Source organism: Culex pipiens, chromosome 1 (assembly GCF_016801865.2).
Source record: "Culex pipiens pallens isolate TS chromosome 1, TS_CPP_V2, whole genome shotgun sequence".
Classification (NCBI taxonomy): Eukaryota; Metazoa; Arthropoda; class Insecta; order Diptera; family Culicidae; genus Culex; species Culex pipiens.
In genome coordinates this window covers 128,543,211-128,562,550 of record NC_068937.1, presented here as the reverse complement: position 1 = coordinate 128,562,550, position 19,340 = coordinate 128,543,211, and the positions used below count along the sequence as shown (strand labels likewise).

The 19,340-nt window shown below is 45.6% G+C and overlaps 4 protein-coding genes across 8 annotated transcripts in view; 3 read left to right on the top strand and 1 right to left on the bottom strand.

Annotated features, from left to right (window-relative positions):
- The window catches only part of LOC120423569 (uncharacterized), a 48,312-nt gene extending 41,764 nt beyond the window's left edge, over positions 1–6,548 (top strand). The window contains exons 4-12 of one of the 5 annotated variants that reach the window (XM_039587424.2): positions 5–323; positions 488–937; positions 1,214–1,390; positions 1,447–1,659; positions 1,788–2,072; positions 2,134–2,446; positions 5,483–5,711; positions 5,773–6,160; positions 6,220–6,548. In XM_039587424.2, the coding sequence (XP_039443358.1) occupies positions 5–323; positions 488–937; positions 1,214–1,390; positions 1,447–1,659; positions 1,788–2,072; positions 2,134–2,446; positions 5,483–5,711; positions 5,773–6,160; positions 6,220–6,280 (2,435 nt within the window). In that variant the 3' untranslated portion in view covers positions 6,281–6,548. Of the gene's footprint in view, positions 1–4; positions 324–487; positions 938–1,210; positions 1,391–1,446; positions 1,660–1,787; positions 2,073–2,133; positions 2,447–2,876; positions 3,290–5,482; positions 5,712–5,772; positions 6,161–6,219 lie in introns of those variants that run through there. The other 4 variants (XM_039587422.2, XM_039587426.2, XM_039587425.2 and 1 more) reach the window with 4 other exon arrangements.
- A 53-nt stretch (positions 6,549–6,601) lies between these two features.
- LOC120423573 (lipase 3-like) lies at positions 6,602–8,025 on the bottom strand. The gene is made up of 2 exons (XM_039587430.2): positions 7,779–8,025; positions 6,602–7,725 (listed from the first exon to the last, which is right to left on the bottom strand). Exons 1-2 carry the CDS (start codon positions 7,884–7,886, stop codon positions 6,625–6,627), a joined length of 1,209 nt encoding a protein of 402 aa, XP_039443364.1. The 5' UTR covers positions 7,887–8,025; the 3' UTR covers positions 6,602–6,624.
- Positions 8,026–8,237: 212 nt separating this feature from the next.
- LOC120423572 (lipase 1-like) lies at positions 8,238–10,168 on the top strand. The gene is made up of 2 exons (XM_039587429.2): positions 8,238–8,791; positions 8,960–10,168. Exons 1-2 carry the CDS (start codon positions 8,669–8,671, stop codon positions 10,055–10,057), a joined length of 1,221 nt encoding a protein of 406 aa, XP_039443363.1. The 5' UTR covers positions 8,238–8,668; the 3' UTR covers positions 10,058–10,168.
- A 6,394-nt stretch (positions 10,169–16,562) lies between these two features.
- LOC120423565 (lipase 1-like) lies at positions 16,563–18,446 on the top strand. The gene is made up of 2 exons (XM_039587416.2): positions 16,563–16,889; positions 16,951–18,446. Exons 1-2 carry the CDS (start codon positions 16,722–16,724, stop codon positions 18,052–18,054), a joined length of 1,272 nt encoding a protein of 423 aa, XP_039443350.1. The 5' UTR covers positions 16,563–16,721; the 3' UTR covers positions 18,055–18,446.
- The last annotated feature ends 894 nt before the right edge of the window (positions 18,447–19,340 follow it).

Below are 19,340 nucleotides of genomic sequence, written 5' to 3'. Positions count from 1 at the left end.
ACAGTCCCCGAAAACACCTCCCTGATGATGATTCACCGGCACCACAGCCTGTCGGCGCTGGACATCAAACGCTTCAAGAGCCGCAGCCTGCCGGCTTCACCGCTCCAGATCTCGATCCGTCGGCAGCACTCCAGTTCGCCCCAGCAATCGCACAGTCCAACGCCAACGCCAACTCCGACGCCCACCTCTTCGCCACCGATCGTGCGCTTTTCGCTCGGATCCGGCGAAGTCACCGGTGGCTGCTACAGCCCACCGCTTCAGCAGCACCAGCAGCTGACTAGTCTGATGACGGCCCACGACAACAGTACCATCAGTCGGAACAGGTAGGTGACCTTGGGACGTGGATACGGCGATTAGAGTGTGACTAAACCATGTGTGTCTTCTCTATCTAGTAGATGTAGCAAGGTTAACATTTCTCTCTCTAGTGTTTAGATAACAACCATTGATTTCTTTTGTATTCTCCTTCAATTTGGCGCTTCGGCTGCAGATGCAATAGCTGGGGATCGTCGTCCAGTACGACGGCGTACAATGCCGCAGGAAGGTCCGTTAGCGGCGGCGGCAGCAACAGTAACACTAACAAAACCGAATCTACCTTGACCACTAGTAGTAGTAGTGTTGTTGGTGATGGGCAAGATGGTGGAGGTGAAATCTGTGGTGATTTCAGTTTTCTAGGTCCCCAGACGCGCCACAATCTGGGTCTGACGTTGCAGAAGCAGCAGCAACAGCAACAGGCGCAGCACCACCAGCGTCTACCGAGTCGGATATCGCCGACGTACGCTCGAACTGCCAGTGTCAGCGAGCCGCGGACGCTGGTGGTGCGGCCAAAGCAGCGCTCTTGTTCCTGCAGTAGCCAGACTGACCTCAGCATCGATCAGAGCGAAAATCTGTCCACTGCAGTTGCGATGGCGACCGATGGCTTCCAACCGACGGCGGGAAGGTTAGCGGACAAAACCGACTTTTTCTTTTGTCTTCTTCTGTTTTTTTTTTCGCTGTAGCGTCACCGGATGTGTGTTTTTGTGGGTTTTCGATGTGTTCTGACCCTCCTCTCTCACTCATCCCTCGTAGAAACAGTGCTTTTCGTAGTCCTAACCCTGTACAGATCCGCCACTAGTTTAGTTGCTTTCATTAATAAGTGTGTGTGTGTGTGATTGCGTGACGTCAACTTGTTCATAATATTTCAAATTACCGTCGCCATCTTTGATCTTTTCAGCAGCTTCTGCAGCGATAGCGCCGAAAACATCCAGGCGTACGTGAAGGAGGTCACCAAAGAGCTTGCGACGGAGATAAAGTCGGAGATTCGCGAGGTGATCTCGAAGGTGGAGGACGTGCTCGAGAGCACCGACAGTCTGGACATGAGTGGGGCTACCTTTAGCTCGCTGGGGAATGTTAGGTAATTTTGGAGGAATTTAAGTTTTTATACGTTGAAAACAACACAATCTCTTGCAGCTTCACCAACGACAACAAGCGGGACTCGATCTCGGCGTCGGATGTGGTCGACTACCTGAAGGAGTTCAGCAAGGGCATGTTGACCGACGTCAAGTCGGAGATCCGAGACGTGGTGAACTCGATGGACGAGATCTACTCGCCGGATGGGATGCTCGGGGCGCGCAAAAATTCGCCGCCGGATATCCTGCGGTCAAACACGGCCGGCCCAAAACTGTAATGATCTTCCCTTCGCACTTCCTGTGTGTCCCTGTGGGATCTCTAGATTAAAGCTAGTACGCGCAAACTAACACCCGGTTTTATTTTTGTCGCTTTCCCCATGCTCCTCTTGTAATTTCCGCCAGCTTGATCAAGCACCAAAGGCATAGTGACGTCACGCCGGATAGCTACCACCGGCCCAAATCGGCTGACATCGACAAGCACCGATCGGAGTCGTTCCCGAGGCCTTCGCGCACTGTGGTCGCTTCAATGGGGCCACCCTCGCAGCTCCCAATGCCCAGTCCGGCTTTCCCGTACACTGGTGCCATTGCAAAGACACTAGACCTGCGATCTTCAATGTCTTCGCAGGACTCCGGCATCAACATGTGCTTCAGCGATCCGGACGAAAAGCTTCGCAGCGGTAAGGATAGGTAAGCTTGCGCATTGCCACCCAAATTTGTTTAGGTTACTTTAGCTTATCCGCTCTGGTAGAAACCGTACCATTTCAGCGCAACTCGAAGAGTCGTCCAGTCGGGTAGAGCTGCCTCAACGGCGCGTAATTTCGGAATCGGGTGCAGCTCTGTCCGGGTTTGAGTCCCTCCAAGACCACATCTCGCGCTTACCAACCACCCCCGAAGTAGACATTAGTGCGCCACCCTCCTCCAAGCTTATCCGCCAGCCCAACGTACTGAAGAGTTCACCCTCGCAAGATCAGTCGGAAGCGGTCGGCTCGTCACCGTCGGTGGATGGCCAAGTCGCCAAGTGGCACAACCTCCCAAAGGACATCTGGAAGCAGGCAGCCGAGGTTAATGACTAAATTTGCTTGCGCCGTCGATCACTGCACGTTGCTCCGTTTTCGGGGCGCGACTAACCGCATTGGTTGTTTGTCAAAGGCTGCCATTTTTGTTTGTGTTGGTTGACGCCATTTTGAAAAAAACACAAGTAACCACGCTTGCAACTATTAACATTCTGCTACAAGTATAGAAAACATATATATTTAAAACAATAATCCTACTAAAAGTCGTTTCGAAGCAAGGCATCACTAATCCAAAACACACACACACACTGTGAGGTAGTTCCTATTGTTCTCGCTGCGCGCGCTCATTTCGTTGGCCGCCATTTTGAGCACACCCTTCACAACCACAAACAAAATCCAAGCAGGCTTTCTACTATAATCGCTTGTTGTCTTTCTTTCTCTTTTCTTTATCCCTTTCTATCTTGAACGCGTTGCAAAGATGTTGAACGTAGTGGTAGATTGGTTCAAAGTTTAAGAAGACGTTCGAGTCGATCAGTGTGCGGAGAAATATCCAGTCAGAAATATTTATGTTTGTACTTTAATTTTTTTATCCCTTTCATAAGCTTAAAGAGAGTCGTACTAGATGTTTTTGTTAGCCGCGAGCAATGAAGAGTAAAAGAAGCTATACCTATAGATAGTTAGTATTTTCGTTATCACTTTTAAGTCGAGAGTTTTTAAGCGCTGAAGAGAGTCATGTTAAACAGAGTTAATCAAGAAGTTGTTGTGTAACACATTGTGATTAAGTGTACAGTAGCCACACAAATCAAGCAAAGAGAAGAGAATAAAGAATAACGATATGAAAGAACAACACAACAATAAAATACACTCATACCGATGGTGTTTGAAACTGTTTCTTTTGGTGTCTTCTTCTGTCTCTTTTTTCTTGATGATTCATGACCACCCCCCTTATGCCTTACTTTAACCCTAAACCAACCACTAGTGATCATCTAATTAGAAACTCATCAAATTGGCAATGGCAGTGCATCCTCCTCATCCACACACCGAATCAGACCACTGGACAAAACGGTCGAACAGTTTGTGGCAAGGGTTGGACCGCTATGGATCGGTGATTGGACTGTAAAATTACTCATAATACTTTGCATGAAAAAACAATTGGTTAAATGGTAACACAAAATTTAATACTTTCATCAAACTCATCTTCCTAGAGATTAAAAAAAAAATAATTTCATTGATTTAGTTATTTATGGGATGTCTTAGAGAGCATGACATCTTGAAAGAATTTCCTTCTCAAAACAAAATCTCGAAAATAATTGAAATCATGGAAAATATCACTGAAATATAACAAAACCAAATAATGTTTGCTGACTAAACTTGTCATTTTTAAATTTAAATCTATTTAATGGAAGTAATCATCAACATAATTGGCAAGATTTTTAAAGGCCGTTGCTAATATTTTTTGAAGTTTATGTCCCTCGACTCTGGTCAACGTCGAGAAAGGGGGGGGGGGGGGGGGGGGGCATAGTATTAACATTGCAATGAAAAAACTGTTCTGAAATGCATTTTACACCTGCCCAGTTGTTTTGCAATCATTAGTTTTCAAAATATCTAAGTAATCAATTTAAAAGTGCCCTAAAGCGACACATTCAAGCTTAGAATTCAGTTAGATTTATTTTTGAGATTTTTTAGTTTATTTTGGATCAAATGTAAATTTCCGGCAGGTTCCCTTTCGCCTTGATACATAGTTTAACTAACAAGTTAAACTTTGAAAAATATTTGCAGTGGCCGTTGTAAACTAGACATTAATTTATTTTCAAATTTAGATAATATTTTTTGTCCCCTGATTTTTGAAGAATTTTAATGTCAAATACCAAGCGTGTGAAAATTGTGTGTTTGCAATCGATTGACTTTGACTCAAAAGTATATCGTAAGTATTTTTTCAAACATTGCTCAGATTTCTTCATGAATTGGTCAATGTTCAATGATTTAAAAGTAAAAATTCTAAAAATTCTAATAAAAATAGTGTTCAGGAGTTACAGTCAACTTTCTCCCTGTCGCTATTGATCGCTATTTGAATTATCGATAGTATGTTATCAGAAAATTTGCTTAATTAAATTATGTTTTAATTCTTTGTATAGTAACAATTTGAATTCCGTTTTATTTTGAAGGCAGAATTCTAAAAAAATAGAACATTCAAACTTGATTGATTTAAAAGTTCACTAAAGTTATTTTTTTAATGCTAAAATTAAACCTAAGAATTTTTAAGACTTTAACTGTGTACCGTGAAATTTTCACTAATTTTGAAAACGATTTGGTGATTTGACAGTCCCGTGGAAATTGGAAATTTTCCGGGATGAAAAATCATTATCATTTTTATCGAAGGTGAACAAAACTTGGATTTATTGAACAGTAATTTAGAATTAAAGGGAAAAGTACTATCTCTAATTTGAACACTACATTTTCTAAGTAATTTAAACATTTTTCGTGATTCGTTAAATTTATCATGTTATTTTATGTTTCCTTACGTTTTTGTTATCACTAATAAAATAGTTTATAAGTTAAATTTTAGCACCTTAAAAATTATTTATGATTCGTAATTATACATTTAAAAATATCAAAAATATCTCATTTGTGATGACGAAAACGTAAGGAAACATAAATTTACACAATAAATCTCACATATCGTGAAAAATGATAGAACAATTATTAAAATTTATAATTCATTATAACATTATCAAACGATCAATTGAAAGGCGTAAAATAATTTTTTTTTCGAAAATTTCACTAAATCAACTATTTTTGTTCAATTTTGACCATTTCTGCTCCTCACGTTCCCACATTCCAAACCGATTCAGAGTGAGATGGCAGCACCATTGAGTACCGAAGCGCCATCTATCTGTCAAAGTGAACACCTGTGGAATGTGGTTACCCGAGCAGAAACTTTTGAACATTTTCAAAATAAAATTAATCAAGATTTTTTCGAGCCTATTTTTCATGTTTTTTTTAAGTAATGATTTTTGCATGCGATTTAAAGCGGGTAATTTCAGCTTTAAAAAATACGGAATTAATTCCAACTATCTCCGCCAGGCCCTGGACGATTTCGGCATGATCAAGGAGGGCGACCGTGTGCTGGTGTGCCTATCCGGGTCGAGTTCCTCGCTCTGTTTGCTGCACCTGCTGCGCCAGTTTGTCCGCGCCCGCCACCTAACAAATGTCACGCTGGCCACCGTCAGTTTCGGCGACTGTGGCGTCGACCCGCGCGCCCTGATGCTGTACCTGCGAGAACTGCAGGTGGACTATTTCTACGAGCAGACTGGTTTGTGGCTTGGATGAAATTTCGCGAGAGGTGAAATGTTTCAAGGATTTTTCTCCTCCAGAATCTACGGAAAACCTGCAGGATAAATTGGTCGCTTTTGCCACGCGCAAGGCCTTCAACGTGCTCGCGATGGCCAACACGCTGGACAAGCTGGCCGATCGGTTCCTAACCTCCCTGCTCTACCAGGGCCAGCTGCACACGACGCAGGCCGTCGCGAGCGCCAGCTCGCCGGGCGAAGGCGGCCAGGTTCGCGTGATTCGACCCCTTTTGTACCTGCGCGAGCGCGCCCTCGAAGACTTTGCCGGCGCGGTGGCGCTGCCGTCGAGACCGTCCCGGCTCTTTACGCGCCCTCCGGACGTGGCCAACAGTATTTTGCGCGTGCAGGAAGCGGCCAATCCGGCCGTTTACGGGAACATCCGCAGTGCGCTAAAGCCGCTGCTGGCGTTGAGGTTAGAATTAGTTTGAGTTTAATTTTTAGTGAAACTGACGTTACTCTTTTCAATTTCAGGGTAGAGTCGACAAAGTCGACGTACGAGTCGATAAAGGCGGCGCTCGTGTCGCGAGATTAGCTGCGAATGGTACAATTCTCTCTTGATCTGAGGTCGGAAGCCACAAAATTACAACTAATAGATAGAATAACTAATTTTCCTGTGTATGAAATACTGAGCTTAGACGCTAAGTAGATTTCTAGTTTTGTAGATGCAATCCAAGTGATGTAAAAAAATGAAGAACATTGTATCCTTTAGTTGTTTTAAGAAAAGTCCACGAGCGGACAGTCGAAAGGAAGAAACAAAAAGTTAGAATAAAGAGAAATTGTATTAAAGTTGAATGACAAAAGTTGTGTTTGATTTATTTGTTTATCAATGTCTTGAAATATTTCATTTGACAAAAGTCCGATGAAATATTTCAAATTTCAAACGTAAGCCCGCAAATCGGCCAGCAGTTCATCGTACAGCAGCGACCTTACGTTTATGGCCCAAACAAAGTCCATGTGGTTGAAGGCCGGAAGCGGAACAAGGTAGCGCTTGCGAACGTTCGGCAGTTGTCCGGCCAGCAGGAGGACATCTTCCGGGCCGGCCAACCAGTCGTTCGTGCTGTGGTAGAGCAGGGTAGGAGCTTGGACGTTCTGCAGGTTATAGTTGGGTGGTGTGATGGAACCGTACCGGATCATGTTCATGGTTGGACCGTGATCGAACTGCCGGAAGATCCGCGATCGCACCGTTTGGGCGTGGTGGATCATCTGGTTGGCGGAAGCTCCCGCCGGGGAGTGACCGTGCATGACCGGGAGCATGGTGTAGTTGACCTCTTGCGAGTTGAAGCCAGCCATGAGGAAGGTCGTAATGGCACACATCTGCTGATACGGAGCTCCGTCTCGACAACGATCAATCCCGCCCTGGATGTCCATCTCAGAGGTCGGTGCGAAGTAGTAAGTGCCCATCATTTCCAGCATCAACTCCGTGGTGTGAAGATAGGTCGCCAGGAAGATCACGTACGGACTACGGGTGTGGTGCATGTAGGCTGCCGGAGCTAACAAGTGGGCACTCTTGACCCGTTGATTGTAGTACGGATGCTGGGACATCATGACCCAGAACACGGTGGTTCCCTGGGAATGACCAACGTACTGGAGAGCCGATTGACCGGTTCTTGCCAAGATGAAGTCGATCATGTTGGGCACATCGATCGAGCCGACCTCGTGCCACGAAAAGTCCCAGAACTGCTGGGTTTCGTTGTTCCGGGATCGATGGCGGTTCGAGTACCGGTTTCCACGGGAATTTCCCAACCAGACATCGTAACCAGCGTCGGCCAGCATGTACACCAGACTGGTCTGCGGTCCCATCAGGATGTAATCGGCGGAGGAACTCAACATGCCATGCTGCAGCAGGACTACGGGCTTTCCGGGAGCTGGTGGAGATACCGGACTGCCCGGACACCTGTGCAGTCCAAGGAGGTAGCCATCGTCAGTCTCTAGGATATGTTCTTCGGCGGGGTAACCGTACTTTCGCAGCAAGCCTAGCTGAAGAAGAAGTTTTACAAAACAGTGCAGAACCCAACCATGCCTTGACATACCGAATCCAAGTAGGCATCCTCCGCGATATCTGGGTGAACCTGACCATCAGTAAACCCAGCAAGTGCCACCAACGTGACCAGTAAAACCTGAACCAGTAGCTGTCTCATCCCAAATTTCACTGCCCCTTAGAATGGTTCCAGGCTGAATCCAAACCCCCCAGCACAGTTTGAAAGAGTCATAAATTTGGCAACGATAAGATTGATCATTTCGCTCTTTATTCAGTAATCAAGTCTATTTTTGCCCATTTACGTCTTTCAACAGCCGGTTTCATGACCCACGAGTACATTCCGATAACTTGAAATCTCGCAAACTGTCACATTCCTCCCAGCTCCACCAACCAACTGTCAAAACCGCCAAGATATCTCAATCCCAAGGTAGTCAACCGTCACCACCTCCACCGCAAATCGACTTATGTTTCTCATTAAATCAAAACCCACCTAATCGGTCACATCTGATCACGCTCGTACTTTCCACCGGGGTAATTGCCCAGAATACCAACCGCAAACCAGTTCAACATTGCGCGCCAAAACAAAGCCCGCGCGCTCACGCTCACGGGAAATTCTCTTTGTTTTGATCTCGCGTTCACTGCACGGTGAATTATGATGCCGCCCGAGGACTGTAATTACAGGTAGCACCGCCGACTGACCAGCAGCCATGTGCAATTGCAACGGCAATAAACGCACAAATTAAGGCACCGCTTTCGGGTAATGCATGTCATTAGGGTACCAGGAAGGTAGTGGTGGCAGATCAACTCGACACGCTGTTAGATGCTAGAATTAAGAACAAATCAGTCGCGGAAGCCCCGCGGCTCGAAACCGGGCGGACAGTTGATCGATGGGCTTGGAAGTGGACGGAGTTAGGGATACAGTACAGAGAAGGAGAGTTTGAAATGGCGCGATCGTCGGTTATTGTTTTGTTGTTGGTCTGTTTAGGGTCTGTTGTGGCTGGTCATGTCGTCTACAACAGTTCGGCGCCGTTCGTGGTGGAAGACGAGGACGCCCTGCTGACGGTGGTAAGTTGAAATCTTTCAGCTGATCGACCTTGACCTGTCAAGTGAAATGTTTCAAGTCATTTATCGACCAACAACCTGAAAGTTGATTGATCTTGAGTACGACATCAAAGACGTCAAGGTCAATCAACCATTAGAATGAAATATTTCAAACCAAAACCGATCTTTCAGCCCCAGCTGATCCGCAAGTACGGTTACGAGGTCGAGGAGTATCAAGTGCCCACCGAGGATGGCTACCTGCTGGCAATGTACCGCATTCCGTCCCGCACAAACTCCGGCAAGCATCCGGTCTTCATGATGCACTCGCTGTTCTCCAGCTGCTCGGATTGGGTTCTGATCGGGCCGAAACATGGGCTCGCCTATCTGTTGGCCGATCGCGGTTACGACATCTGGATGGGAAACGCCCGCGGAACTCGGTACTCCCGAAACCACGAACGCCTAGCGGTGAATTCCGCAGAGTTCTGGGACTTTACCTTCCACGAAATCGGGTTCTACGACGTTCCGGCGCTGATCGACTTTGTCCTGGATCGCACCGGGTTCTCCAAACTACACTACATCGGATTCTCGCAGGGCGCCATGACTAGCTTCATCGCGTTGACCAGTCGACCCCAGTACAACGCCAAGATCGTCCAGTTGCAAGCGCTTTCCCCTGCAGTCTACATGTACCGTAGCCTGAGTAGCTTCATCCGACTCGGAGTCACCCTGCGGCAAGAGATCGAGGCAGCGTTCGACGCCGCAGGCCTCCTGGAGGTCGTCCCTCACTTCGAACAGCAGTACCACTTTTGGAAGTGGCTATGTCCGGCCCCTCAGCAAACCGCATGTCGAACGATCATCTACAACGTGGCAGGCGCGAACCCCAAACAGCTGGACGTCAAAATGCTCCAAATCTTTCTCGGTCATTTCCCGGCGGGAGCTTCCGTCAAGCAGGCCCTGCACTACCTTCAGATCATCACCGATGGCATCTTCCGACAGTTTGACTACGAATACCTAGCTAAAAACACCCTGGTCTACGGCAACTCCACGGTCCCCCGTTACGACCTGTCCAAGGCGACCGCCCCCGTCAGGACCTATTACGGCTACAACGACAACGTGGTCAACTACCTGAACGTGCTGCAGCTGGAGCGGGAAATCCCGAACGTCGTGGGAAGCTACGCGGTGCCGGACAAGCGGTTCACCCACGCCGACTTCATTCTGGCCAACAACGTCAAGGAAGTGCTGTACGACGAGGTCGTTCGGAACGTGGAAAGAGCGGAGCGGGACGCTTCCTGAAGTGACTTGCGTGCAAGTTGCATTGTACATATCGGAACTTGTATAGAAGAAATTTTGTAAATATCGAATAGACATCGCTAACGAAACCAAGGGGATTGAGACGAAAATAAATAAGCAAATTTAAAAATCATTTATAAAAAAATAATGTCAACATTCATTAAATCGAAATCCCCCTTCCCTTCCCACGCCTTGTCTTTAACATCAATCCCTTCCCGACTAACCCGAGTAGGCCGCGGGTAATCGGCTCCCCTCCCACTAACATTTACACACAAGATCCTCTGTAATTATTAAGTCAAATGTAATCACAAAAGCCGACTCGGTCATAACCAGGTCCCAGCACCAATATGGACCTAATAAAAATAATTTTAAGAAAAAAAAATCATTAAATCGAAAGAAATCGTTGAACCACGCTGTGACGACACTTGGAATGTCACATTTTCCGACTGATAATTTTGCCAAAGCACGCGCTCGGATTAAGGGGGGGCAGCCTTTACGCATGAAAGCAACGTAACATAAGATTCGAGTCAAAGGAGAAAAATGTACCGATAAGATTGTCGTGAAACTCGAGAAACAAATCCGCGTCATAGTGACTTGTGAGCAAAATAGAATTATTAATTAGTTTAACAAAGTTTTTTTTTTGAAGAAAATGTAAATTGCAAAATAAACTGCAAATTGCAGCAATTCAAAAGTCAGCCAGCAGTTATCCTCAGATTACAATCTCGATTAGTGGCAATTGACCAAAAACCGGTGCACGATGGTTGGCTAACCGCACTGATATAAACAAAAATTATGCCTAATCAGCTAAATGACTGGCCTCACATCTTATCGTCAATGAATATGACCTTTTTTTTCTATGCTTCAAGAGTTTCGAAATACAATCGATGACTAATTACAAAAGTGCGGTTTTTTTTTTTTTTTTTTTTTTCATAAAATTATTTTTATTAGGTCCTTTTCGGTACTGGGACCTGGTTAGGACCGAGTCGGCTTTTGTAATTACAAAAAACTTAATAATTACAGAGGATCTTGTGTGTAAATGTTAGTGGGAGGGGAGCCGATTACCCGCGGCCTACTCGGGGTTAGTAGGGAAGGGATTGATGTTAAAGACAAGGCGTGGGAAGGGAAGGGGGATTGTGTAGGGGTCTTGGTTGGCTCTGCTGGCCTTTGCGTTTTGTCCTCAGCCGCAACTCGGTGTCCAGCTGCTGGGGCGATCTTGCTTTGCTTCCGGTGCAACCAGAAACGACGGCTTTGTGGGAAGGCGAGTTATACTAACTGAAGGAAAACTAACTGAAGGAAAACTGACTGGAAGAAAAACTAAATAGATATTTTGGAATCTAAGAGGAACTGATAGATCGGATAGAGAACATCAAGGTCTAGTTGAGATAACGCGTCTCGCATCGGAATTTCTGGTGGTCTTCCTCGGGCCCTGAGGGTAACTTTCAACTTAATTCTGTGAGCCTGATGATCTGGACACGCCCATACGAGATGGTCGATGTCCTGATAACCCTGCCCACAGTCGCATAAGTTCGTATCACTCATGTTGATACGGTACAGATGAGCCTTGGACGAGTAATGGTTCGACATAAGGCGGGACATCGTTCTGATGAATCCACGCGTCAAGTCCATTCCCTTGAACCAGGCTTTTCTTTGCACCTTAGGTCGTATGGAATACATCCAACGTCCCTTGGTGTCGTCGTCCCATTGTTTTTGCCAATCCAGAAGCGCACGCTGCCTCGGAAAACCGTAGCATTCTTGTAGGCTAATTGGCCTTTCAAAAATGTCTCCACTCTCAGCACCCTTCTTGGCGAGCAAGTCCGCTTTCTCATTACCCGGAATCGAGCAATGAGCGCGGACCCACACCACCGTGATGCTGAAGGACTGAGCCGCCAGGTTGTTTAAAGTCTTGCGTATTTCCGTGAGGAAAAACGCAGACTCCCTGGTCGGCTTCAGAGACCGGATAGCCTCAACAGAGCTAAAGCTATCGGTGAAGATGAAGTAGTGGTCAGGTGGCATGGTCTCGATGATTCGCAGTGCGCAGTAAACCGCGGCTAACTCTGCGACGTAAACCGAACTCGGGTCCTTCAGCTTAAAGAACAGCTGATAAGATTCATGATAAACACCGAAGCCCGTACAGCCGTCGAGCTTGGAGCCATCGGTGAAGAATCTGTTGTTTGGAGGAACATGGTTGTACTTTGATGCGAAGATCGACGGTACAACTCCCCGCAGAAGATGGTTTGGGATACCGCGAGTATCGGCTTTCATGGACGTGTCGAAGCCAATCAGGGTGCTGCTGGTTAACGGAGGCGTGCGCTGTACCGTTGTGCTCGGGCTCCACTCCCACGATGACATAAAGTCATAATATAGAAGCATGCGCCGAGACTCAACGTGAAGGTTCAGCAACGTTTCAAAGTTGTCAATTACCAGTTTATTCCTGTAATCACACCGGATCAGGAACCGGTAAGACAGTTCGTAGTAACGAGTTCGCAGAGGCAACACTCCCGCCAAGACCTCGAGGGTCATGTTGTGAGTTGAGTGCATGCATCCCAAGACAATGCGAAGACTTCGGTACTGTATCCGCTGGAGAACCAACAAGCGTGATTTCGCAGCTGTTTGGAAGCAGAAACTGCCATATTCCAGCACCGAGAGTATCGTTGTCTTGTACAGTCGCAGCAGGTCAGAAGGATGAGCACCCCACCGGTTGCCAGAGACGCTGCGCAGAAAATTAGTTCTTTGCAGGCACTTTTGCTTCAGGTAGTTGATGTGCTTCCCCCATGTTCCCTTTTGATCGAAGATGGTACCCATGTACATGAAGTGGTCCGACTGCTCGATAGTCTTTCCCGAGAGAGAAAGATTGAGCTGCGGCGGTTCATGCTTCCCCGTAAAAACGACCAGTTCCGTCTTCTCCGGAGAGAATTCAATACCCTTTCCAACTGCCCAATGGGCCAAGTTGTTCAGGGTATCTTGCAAGGGTTCTAGCAGATCGACTTCCTTCTTGGCAGCGATTGAAACCACTGCGTCATCTGCGTACTGTATAAGGGTGCAGTCTCCGGTCAAGCAATCATCGATGTCGCTGACGTAGAAGTTATACATGGATGGACTAAGGCGTGAGCCTTGTGCCAAACCCATGTAACTTATCCGGGTGATTGCCAGATCACCTTGCACAAAGTGCATGTGTTTTTCTGACAACAGGTTGATGAGGAAGTTGCACATCGTCGGATTGAGACCGCTCCGCCGCAGCTTTACTCCCAACACATCGATGGAGACTGAATCGAATGCACCCTTGATGTCTAGAAAGACAGAAGCCATTTGCTGTTTTTTACCACGGGCTATGTCGATTCCTGTGGCCAGCAAAGCTAGACAGTCGCTTGTTCCCTTGCCTCTCCGGAAGCCATACTGCGTGTCTGACAGCAAGTGCTCTCGTTCCATCCATGGTTCGAGGCGGTCGAGGATCATCTTCTCCAGCAACTTGCGTAGACACGACAGCAAGCTGATTGGACGATACGAGTTGTGGTCGGATGCCGGCTTACCGGGCTTTTGAATGGCAACCACCCGGACCTGTCGCCATTCGTGTGGAATTACGTTCTGCTCCACCAACGTGTTGAACAGTTTCAACAGACGCTGCTTGGCGACGTCCGGAAGATTTTTCAGCAAGCTGAACTTGATCTTGTCCGGACCAGGAGCAGTGTTGTTGCCCGTCAATAGTGCTATGGAGAGCTCTACCATCGAGAAGGGAGGATTAGCATCGCTCCCATCAACAACGTTGAATGATGGTTGTGTCGGCACCGAGTCCGGGCACACCTTCTTGGCGAAATCCAATATCCACTTGTCCGATTTTTCCACACTCTCGTTCGGAACGGAACCTCTACGCATGGCCCTCGCAAAAAGTGCGGTTTTGCTTAACAAAAAAGATTTTGCGATAACAAAACTTATCCTTATAATATTTCACTATCTATTTTTAAAATAAATGTTATCTGTTCATCAAAATTTCACAAATAAAGTCCTGACTGGTCCAGAATCGATCATCCAAAGTCCTTGGAAAAATTTCTCTTCTGATTTTCGAATTACGATTATTTTTCGTTGTTTTGTTTAAGATCGCTGAGCTCTTATAGAACCCTAATGCTTAGTGCATTTGGAAATTTTAATTGCAAGATGGCGGCCAAATGGTGGTGATGGAATATTGGGGTACTGCATTTAAAAAAAAAACAGGCAACCAACCGCTTAAATTAACAAACCGTTTAAATTTTACTAAAAGCTTAAATTTTACCAACATAGGGTCGCAGAACTCGAATTTTATGTCAAAAGTGAGAAAAAAAATGAAAACTTTTGATAATTTCATCATTGGTTAATCAAGTCTGGATTGTATTTATTAATTATTTTTAAGCGAGTTCAAACCTGCCTAAAAATATTATCAACGCAAGAATATGCATTTTAAATATAGTTTTTATCAACTTTTTCAATTTTTTTTTGTCTTATTTTGAAGGAGGTGGAACATAAACTTTGCAGAATATTTGTAACGGTAAAAGCAAACTAGAAAGTTTATTTGAAAAAAAGTATTTACAAGAAACCATGCGTCTACAATAGGCAAAACATACCTTCTTAAAAATGTTGTATTGAAATCAATCGGCAAACTAAACGAATTTTTGTTAGATTTGGCATTTTGACAGACGTAGTAACACCACAGACAAACAGACGTGACTCTCCATGCAAATTCTTATTGAAATGCATCGTCCTTCATCAAACCGCCAAATCACGACGACGCCAGCGCTGCCTGTTGAGCTGATGTCGAAGCGCAGCCCAAACATACCAATACAAATCCATTACTGTCATGTGTGTGTCAGTGTATGCGTGAGACAATCAAGCCTTAACGATTGTAAACATTAACAGCTGATCGAAATAATTTTGTTGTTGCTGATCGTCAGTACTTGATGAAAAAATAGAAATTAACACCGACTATCGAAAATGACGGTGGGTCGGTTCCGTTCCAATGGCAGAACCTCATGAGCCTATCATGCGGCAGCACCAGCAACGACAGAGGCCAAACTACTGGTCTTTCCCGTTGCTTATTCTGTCGAACATTCCTTCTCCAACGAAACCTCGGACCATTACACCTGACACCAAGATATAAGAAGAGGTCACGAAAACTCTAGTAGTGGTCGCCGAAATAGAAAAAAAAGTCAATTCAAATCTACCGGAATTGGTCATTTGGAAACATCCGCGGGAAACGTGTCCACGGCGCAGTTAAGTTGCGTCAAACAACAAAGGTAAAAAGTGGCGAATGAGATTAAAAAAGTCGTAATGATTAAAAAAAAAACGCTGCCGCAAAATCTAACATCGAAACAGAACAACTGTGGATGAAGATTGAGTGGCGCTCACGATCGACGCAACATCGCCAAAAGGCCAAAAGGACGACCAGCAGCAGCAATCCACGAAGGATAAGCAGGTTGCTCCGAAGGACATGTCTCCACCACAGAATCCGACTTCCTCCGCAGTAGCGGACGCCGCATCAGCAGCCTCGACATCGGCAGGCCTACCGGGTTAATTGTGGGGCAAGAGGTATGTCCTCGCTAGTCAGTCGCTCATCTGACCCTGGCTGAGACTGCCCCAATCTTGTCCCGCAAAGCCAGGATTGTGGATCATCTTTAGAATTCCTGAATTCCATCATATTTTTGTTGTTTTCATTTGCTGCCACGTGCTCACGCTCAACTTAACAACACAAAAACACATCACACACACTGAGGAAAGACAGGCGAGCTGTCACGACAGCAGCGCCGGGTGAGTGGATGCCGAAGCTAAATTGCATTTGAAACAACCGTTTTGGCTCGGTTATTGAAGGACGATGGTTCCGCACTCGAGTGTACCGTCTGTTTGTCTGTGGTAACACTCTAAACAAAATTTGCAGCTAAGTATTTCATGTTACAATTAAAAACTTAAATTAACAAGATTATTGCAAAATGACCACACACAAAAACAAAATGCTGTGTTTTTCAAGCAACAAAATGGCTTCAATTGACCTCCTAGACGAAAAGGAATCTTAAAAAAAAAACAAATTTGAAAACAATTAAAACTGAAAAAACGTATTTTGTCACAAAATCAGCATCTCTACATCGACCTCTACCATGACGTCACTACCAGATTGTAGTATCCGTTGCAGTGCATTTATTGCATGCAACTCTTCGATACTTGCATCGTTTGACGAATGCAACGATCCCATTCAGGGCGACCCACCCAAGTTCTAGAACAAGTTCTCGAATAATTTACTGCACTCAGAGCGTAGTAAGCTCTCTCACCCTCTCTCCATCACTTTGCTCTCGTCTTTCTCACAACTCCACGTGCTCGATTACGTTGCCATCGACGCGTCGTCGTCGTCGTCATCAGATTGCGGAAGGAAAATGCGAGGATCATCAAAGGCACCAGGTTTACCTTCCCGAGGCGTCACGCGAGAACTTGATGGAAAGCCACTTTTCAGCCACGGGTTCGACTCAGTTCGGCTCACAGCCTACTGCCGCCGGTTTAGAATATTATGCGATAGAGTTGATTACCCTGCGATTAGAGGCGCGCGATGACGCGCGGGTTGAACTTGCGCGGATTAGGGCCTGAACTGCACACAGGATGACGATGACTAGTGAGGCTTAGTTCTGACCAGAACACCGGAACAGTGAGTTGGGCGATGGGTTCTCCTAGTGGGTTTGGGATTCTACTTTTCATCGGGATGTTCCTGGTGGAGGGTGGATCAGTTCCGTTGGAAGATTTTGCGGTTAGTGATAACGAATTGGAGCTGATGGAGCGGACAGACAACTGGTTCAAGGTGGACGATGAGGATGCGGATATGCTGGTGGTTAGTAGAGGTTATGGAGGTTATTTGTTTGAAAGTGGCTTGATTGACTCATAATTTTCAGCCGGAGCTGATCTCCAAGTACGGGTATAAGGTTGAAAGTCACTCGGTGACCACCGAGGATGGGTACGTGCTAAAGATGTTCCGGATTCTTCCAAGAGAGCAACCAACCGTGAAGAAGCTACCTGTTCTGATGGTTCACGGACTGTTGGGCAGTTCGGCGGACTTTGTGATCAGTGGTCCCAACCACAGCTTAGCGTACCTGCTAGCTGACGATGGTTACGAGGTCTGGCTGGCCAACGTTCGTGGATCGCGTTACTCCAAAGCACACTCCACTATGTTGATTCAATCCAAAGAATACTGGGACTTTACCTGGCACGAGATGGGATACTACGATCTACCAGCCATGATCGACCACGTGCTGAACATCTCCAACTCCAACAAGCTGTTCTACATTGGTCACTCGCAAGGAACCACTGTATATTTTGTAATGTCCAGCAGTCGACCGGAATACAACGACAAGATCGCCCTCATGACCGCCCTCGCCCCAGCGGTCATCCTGAAGCGCGTTAAGAGTCCGATCCTGCGCTTCATGCTCCAAACCTCAGACACACTCAAGAAGGTCCTCGACGCGTTGCACATCTACGAGTTCCTCCCACACAACGAGAACAACCATCGCATCGCGCAAATTCTGTGTCCACCGGAAGAAAAGAACAACGCGTGCACCCAGATCGTCGGACTCATCACCGGACCCCATCCGGAGATGTTCGACCAATGGTTGGCCCTAACCTACCAGGGTCACGCCCCGGCCGGCGCCTCAACCAAACAGATGATGCACTTTGTCCAGCTGATACGCAGCGGTGGACAGTTCCAGCAGTACGATTACGGCCGAAAGGGGAACCTTGAAGCATACAGCAGCGGGAAGGCTCCAGCGTACAATCTGACAGCTTCGACGGCGCCGGTACTGATCTACTACGGGCTCAACGATTGGATGGTTCACCCGAAGGACGTTGAGACGTTTTCCAAAATGCTGCCCCGGTTGGTGGCGGCGATTCCCGTTGCCGATCGGAAGTTTAACCATTTGGACTTTTTGATTGCGAAAGATGCCCGGATGCAGGTCTACGATAAGCTGCTACCGATGCTGGATCAGTACAGTGGAAAGCGCTAGAACGCAGTAGGCGTTGACGCATTAGTTTGTGATGCACTCAAGTTAGGTATTTAATCAAAGCAAGCTGTGATTGTTCCAATGCCGGATAATGGCGGCAATTTGTAGGAAATATTTATGATGCCGGTTTGTTGATTGGTTTGTGCCACAGGCTGGTTAATGGGGCACATAGCATGAAGAAAGTACCGTCATCTGGGGTGAATCGGGACTACAGTCTGAATAGGGACAGCAGTGTTTAGAGTACTTAAAGGTTTTAAATTTGGAAATGGATGTACACATTTTGTTGGTCTGAGTCTGTTCTATCCGAAACCAATCAGAAAAATCAAAATATTGTGCTCTAACATGGTTGAAACTGCTGTCCCAATTCGCCCCATGTGTCCCAATTCACCCCAGTTGACGGTAATTTAAATAGTATGTGAGTAAATAAATATGGTTTCGTGACTGTAGAAATTTGTGAAAAATAAAAATATTTGTTTTGATATTATATTATTTTTAAATGATCAAAACTCGAAAACAATGAAGAAAAATCCAAATTTGTATTTATAAGTTCTGCTGTAACAAGATAGAAAGTGCCACAAGATAGCACACAAGCAACGATATGGCATTTTCATATTTTTAAGTAAATTTTTCTTCGGGACCATTTATAAACCAAGTAGACACTTTATTGGAAATCTCATATCCCCTCACCTTGTGGACAATTTTTCATATGTACAAAAAAACGTTGTTGTATGGATTTGTTTCCATTTTTTCGACTCCACCCTCAAACGTCAAATCGAACAAAACGATCACTTCCGGAAACATCTTGGAACAAATTTGAACGATTTGACGTTCAAGAGTGAAATCGAAAATGGGTCTTTGATAGGTTTGATCAGTTTATGAATAATAGATTTGAAAAATGCTTAAAATTGTTCGTCCTATAAATGGTTTTAACTAAAAAAACCTGAAAATTCACTTTATTTTACAGAAAAATGCAGGTACTAATGGCCGATACGACCAATTGCGAACTAAAGGAGGTATTAGACTATAATAAACAATAAAAAAAATTGTACTTTTTTAAAGTTTGTCAGTTTGCATGGATTAGGTTAAGTATGAATGGTGGGATTACGATTTTTTTAAAATAAAAAGCTTAATTTCGAAGCAGGAAAAAGGTAAGTTAGTCGGCGCTCCGTTTTTTGTCGTTTATTTCTCCATAGCTATACATTTGTTTATGCTATCGGTCAACAAAAAAATCTAAGTAATACATAACCCAATGTAAGTTTAAAAAAATGCCATTATCCTTGAAAATCAGT

What these genes read in the sequence shown, in the direction of transcription:
- LOC120423572 (XM_039587429.2), top strand. Translation starts at nt 8,669, where the DNA reads ATGGCGCGATCGTCGGTTATTGTTTTGTTGTTGGTCTGTTTAGGGTCT. An exon ending in AGGACGCCCTGCTGACGGTG is followed by an intron (nt 8,792 to 8,959) that starts GTAAGTTGAAAT and finishes CCGATCTTTCAG; the next exon opens with CCCCAGCTGATCCGCAAGTA.
- LOC120423573 (XM_039587430.2), bottom strand. Translation starts at nt 7,886, where the DNA reads ATGAGACAGCTACTGGTTCAGGTTTTACTGGTCACGTTGGTGGCACTT. An exon ending in AGGATGCCTACTTGGATTCG is followed by an intron (nt 7,726 to 7,778) that starts GTATGTCAAGGC and finishes CTTCTTCTTCAG; the next exon opens with CTAGGCTTGCTGCGAAAGTA.
- LOC120423565 (XM_039587416.2), top strand. Translation starts at nt 16,722, where the DNA reads ATGGGTTCTCCTAGTGGGTTTGGGATTCTACTTTTCATCGGGATGTTC. An exon ending in AGGATGCGGATATGCTGGTG is followed by an intron (nt 16,890 to 16,950) that starts GTTAGTAGAGGT and finishes CATAATTTTCAG; the next exon opens with CCGGAGCTGATCTCCAAGTA.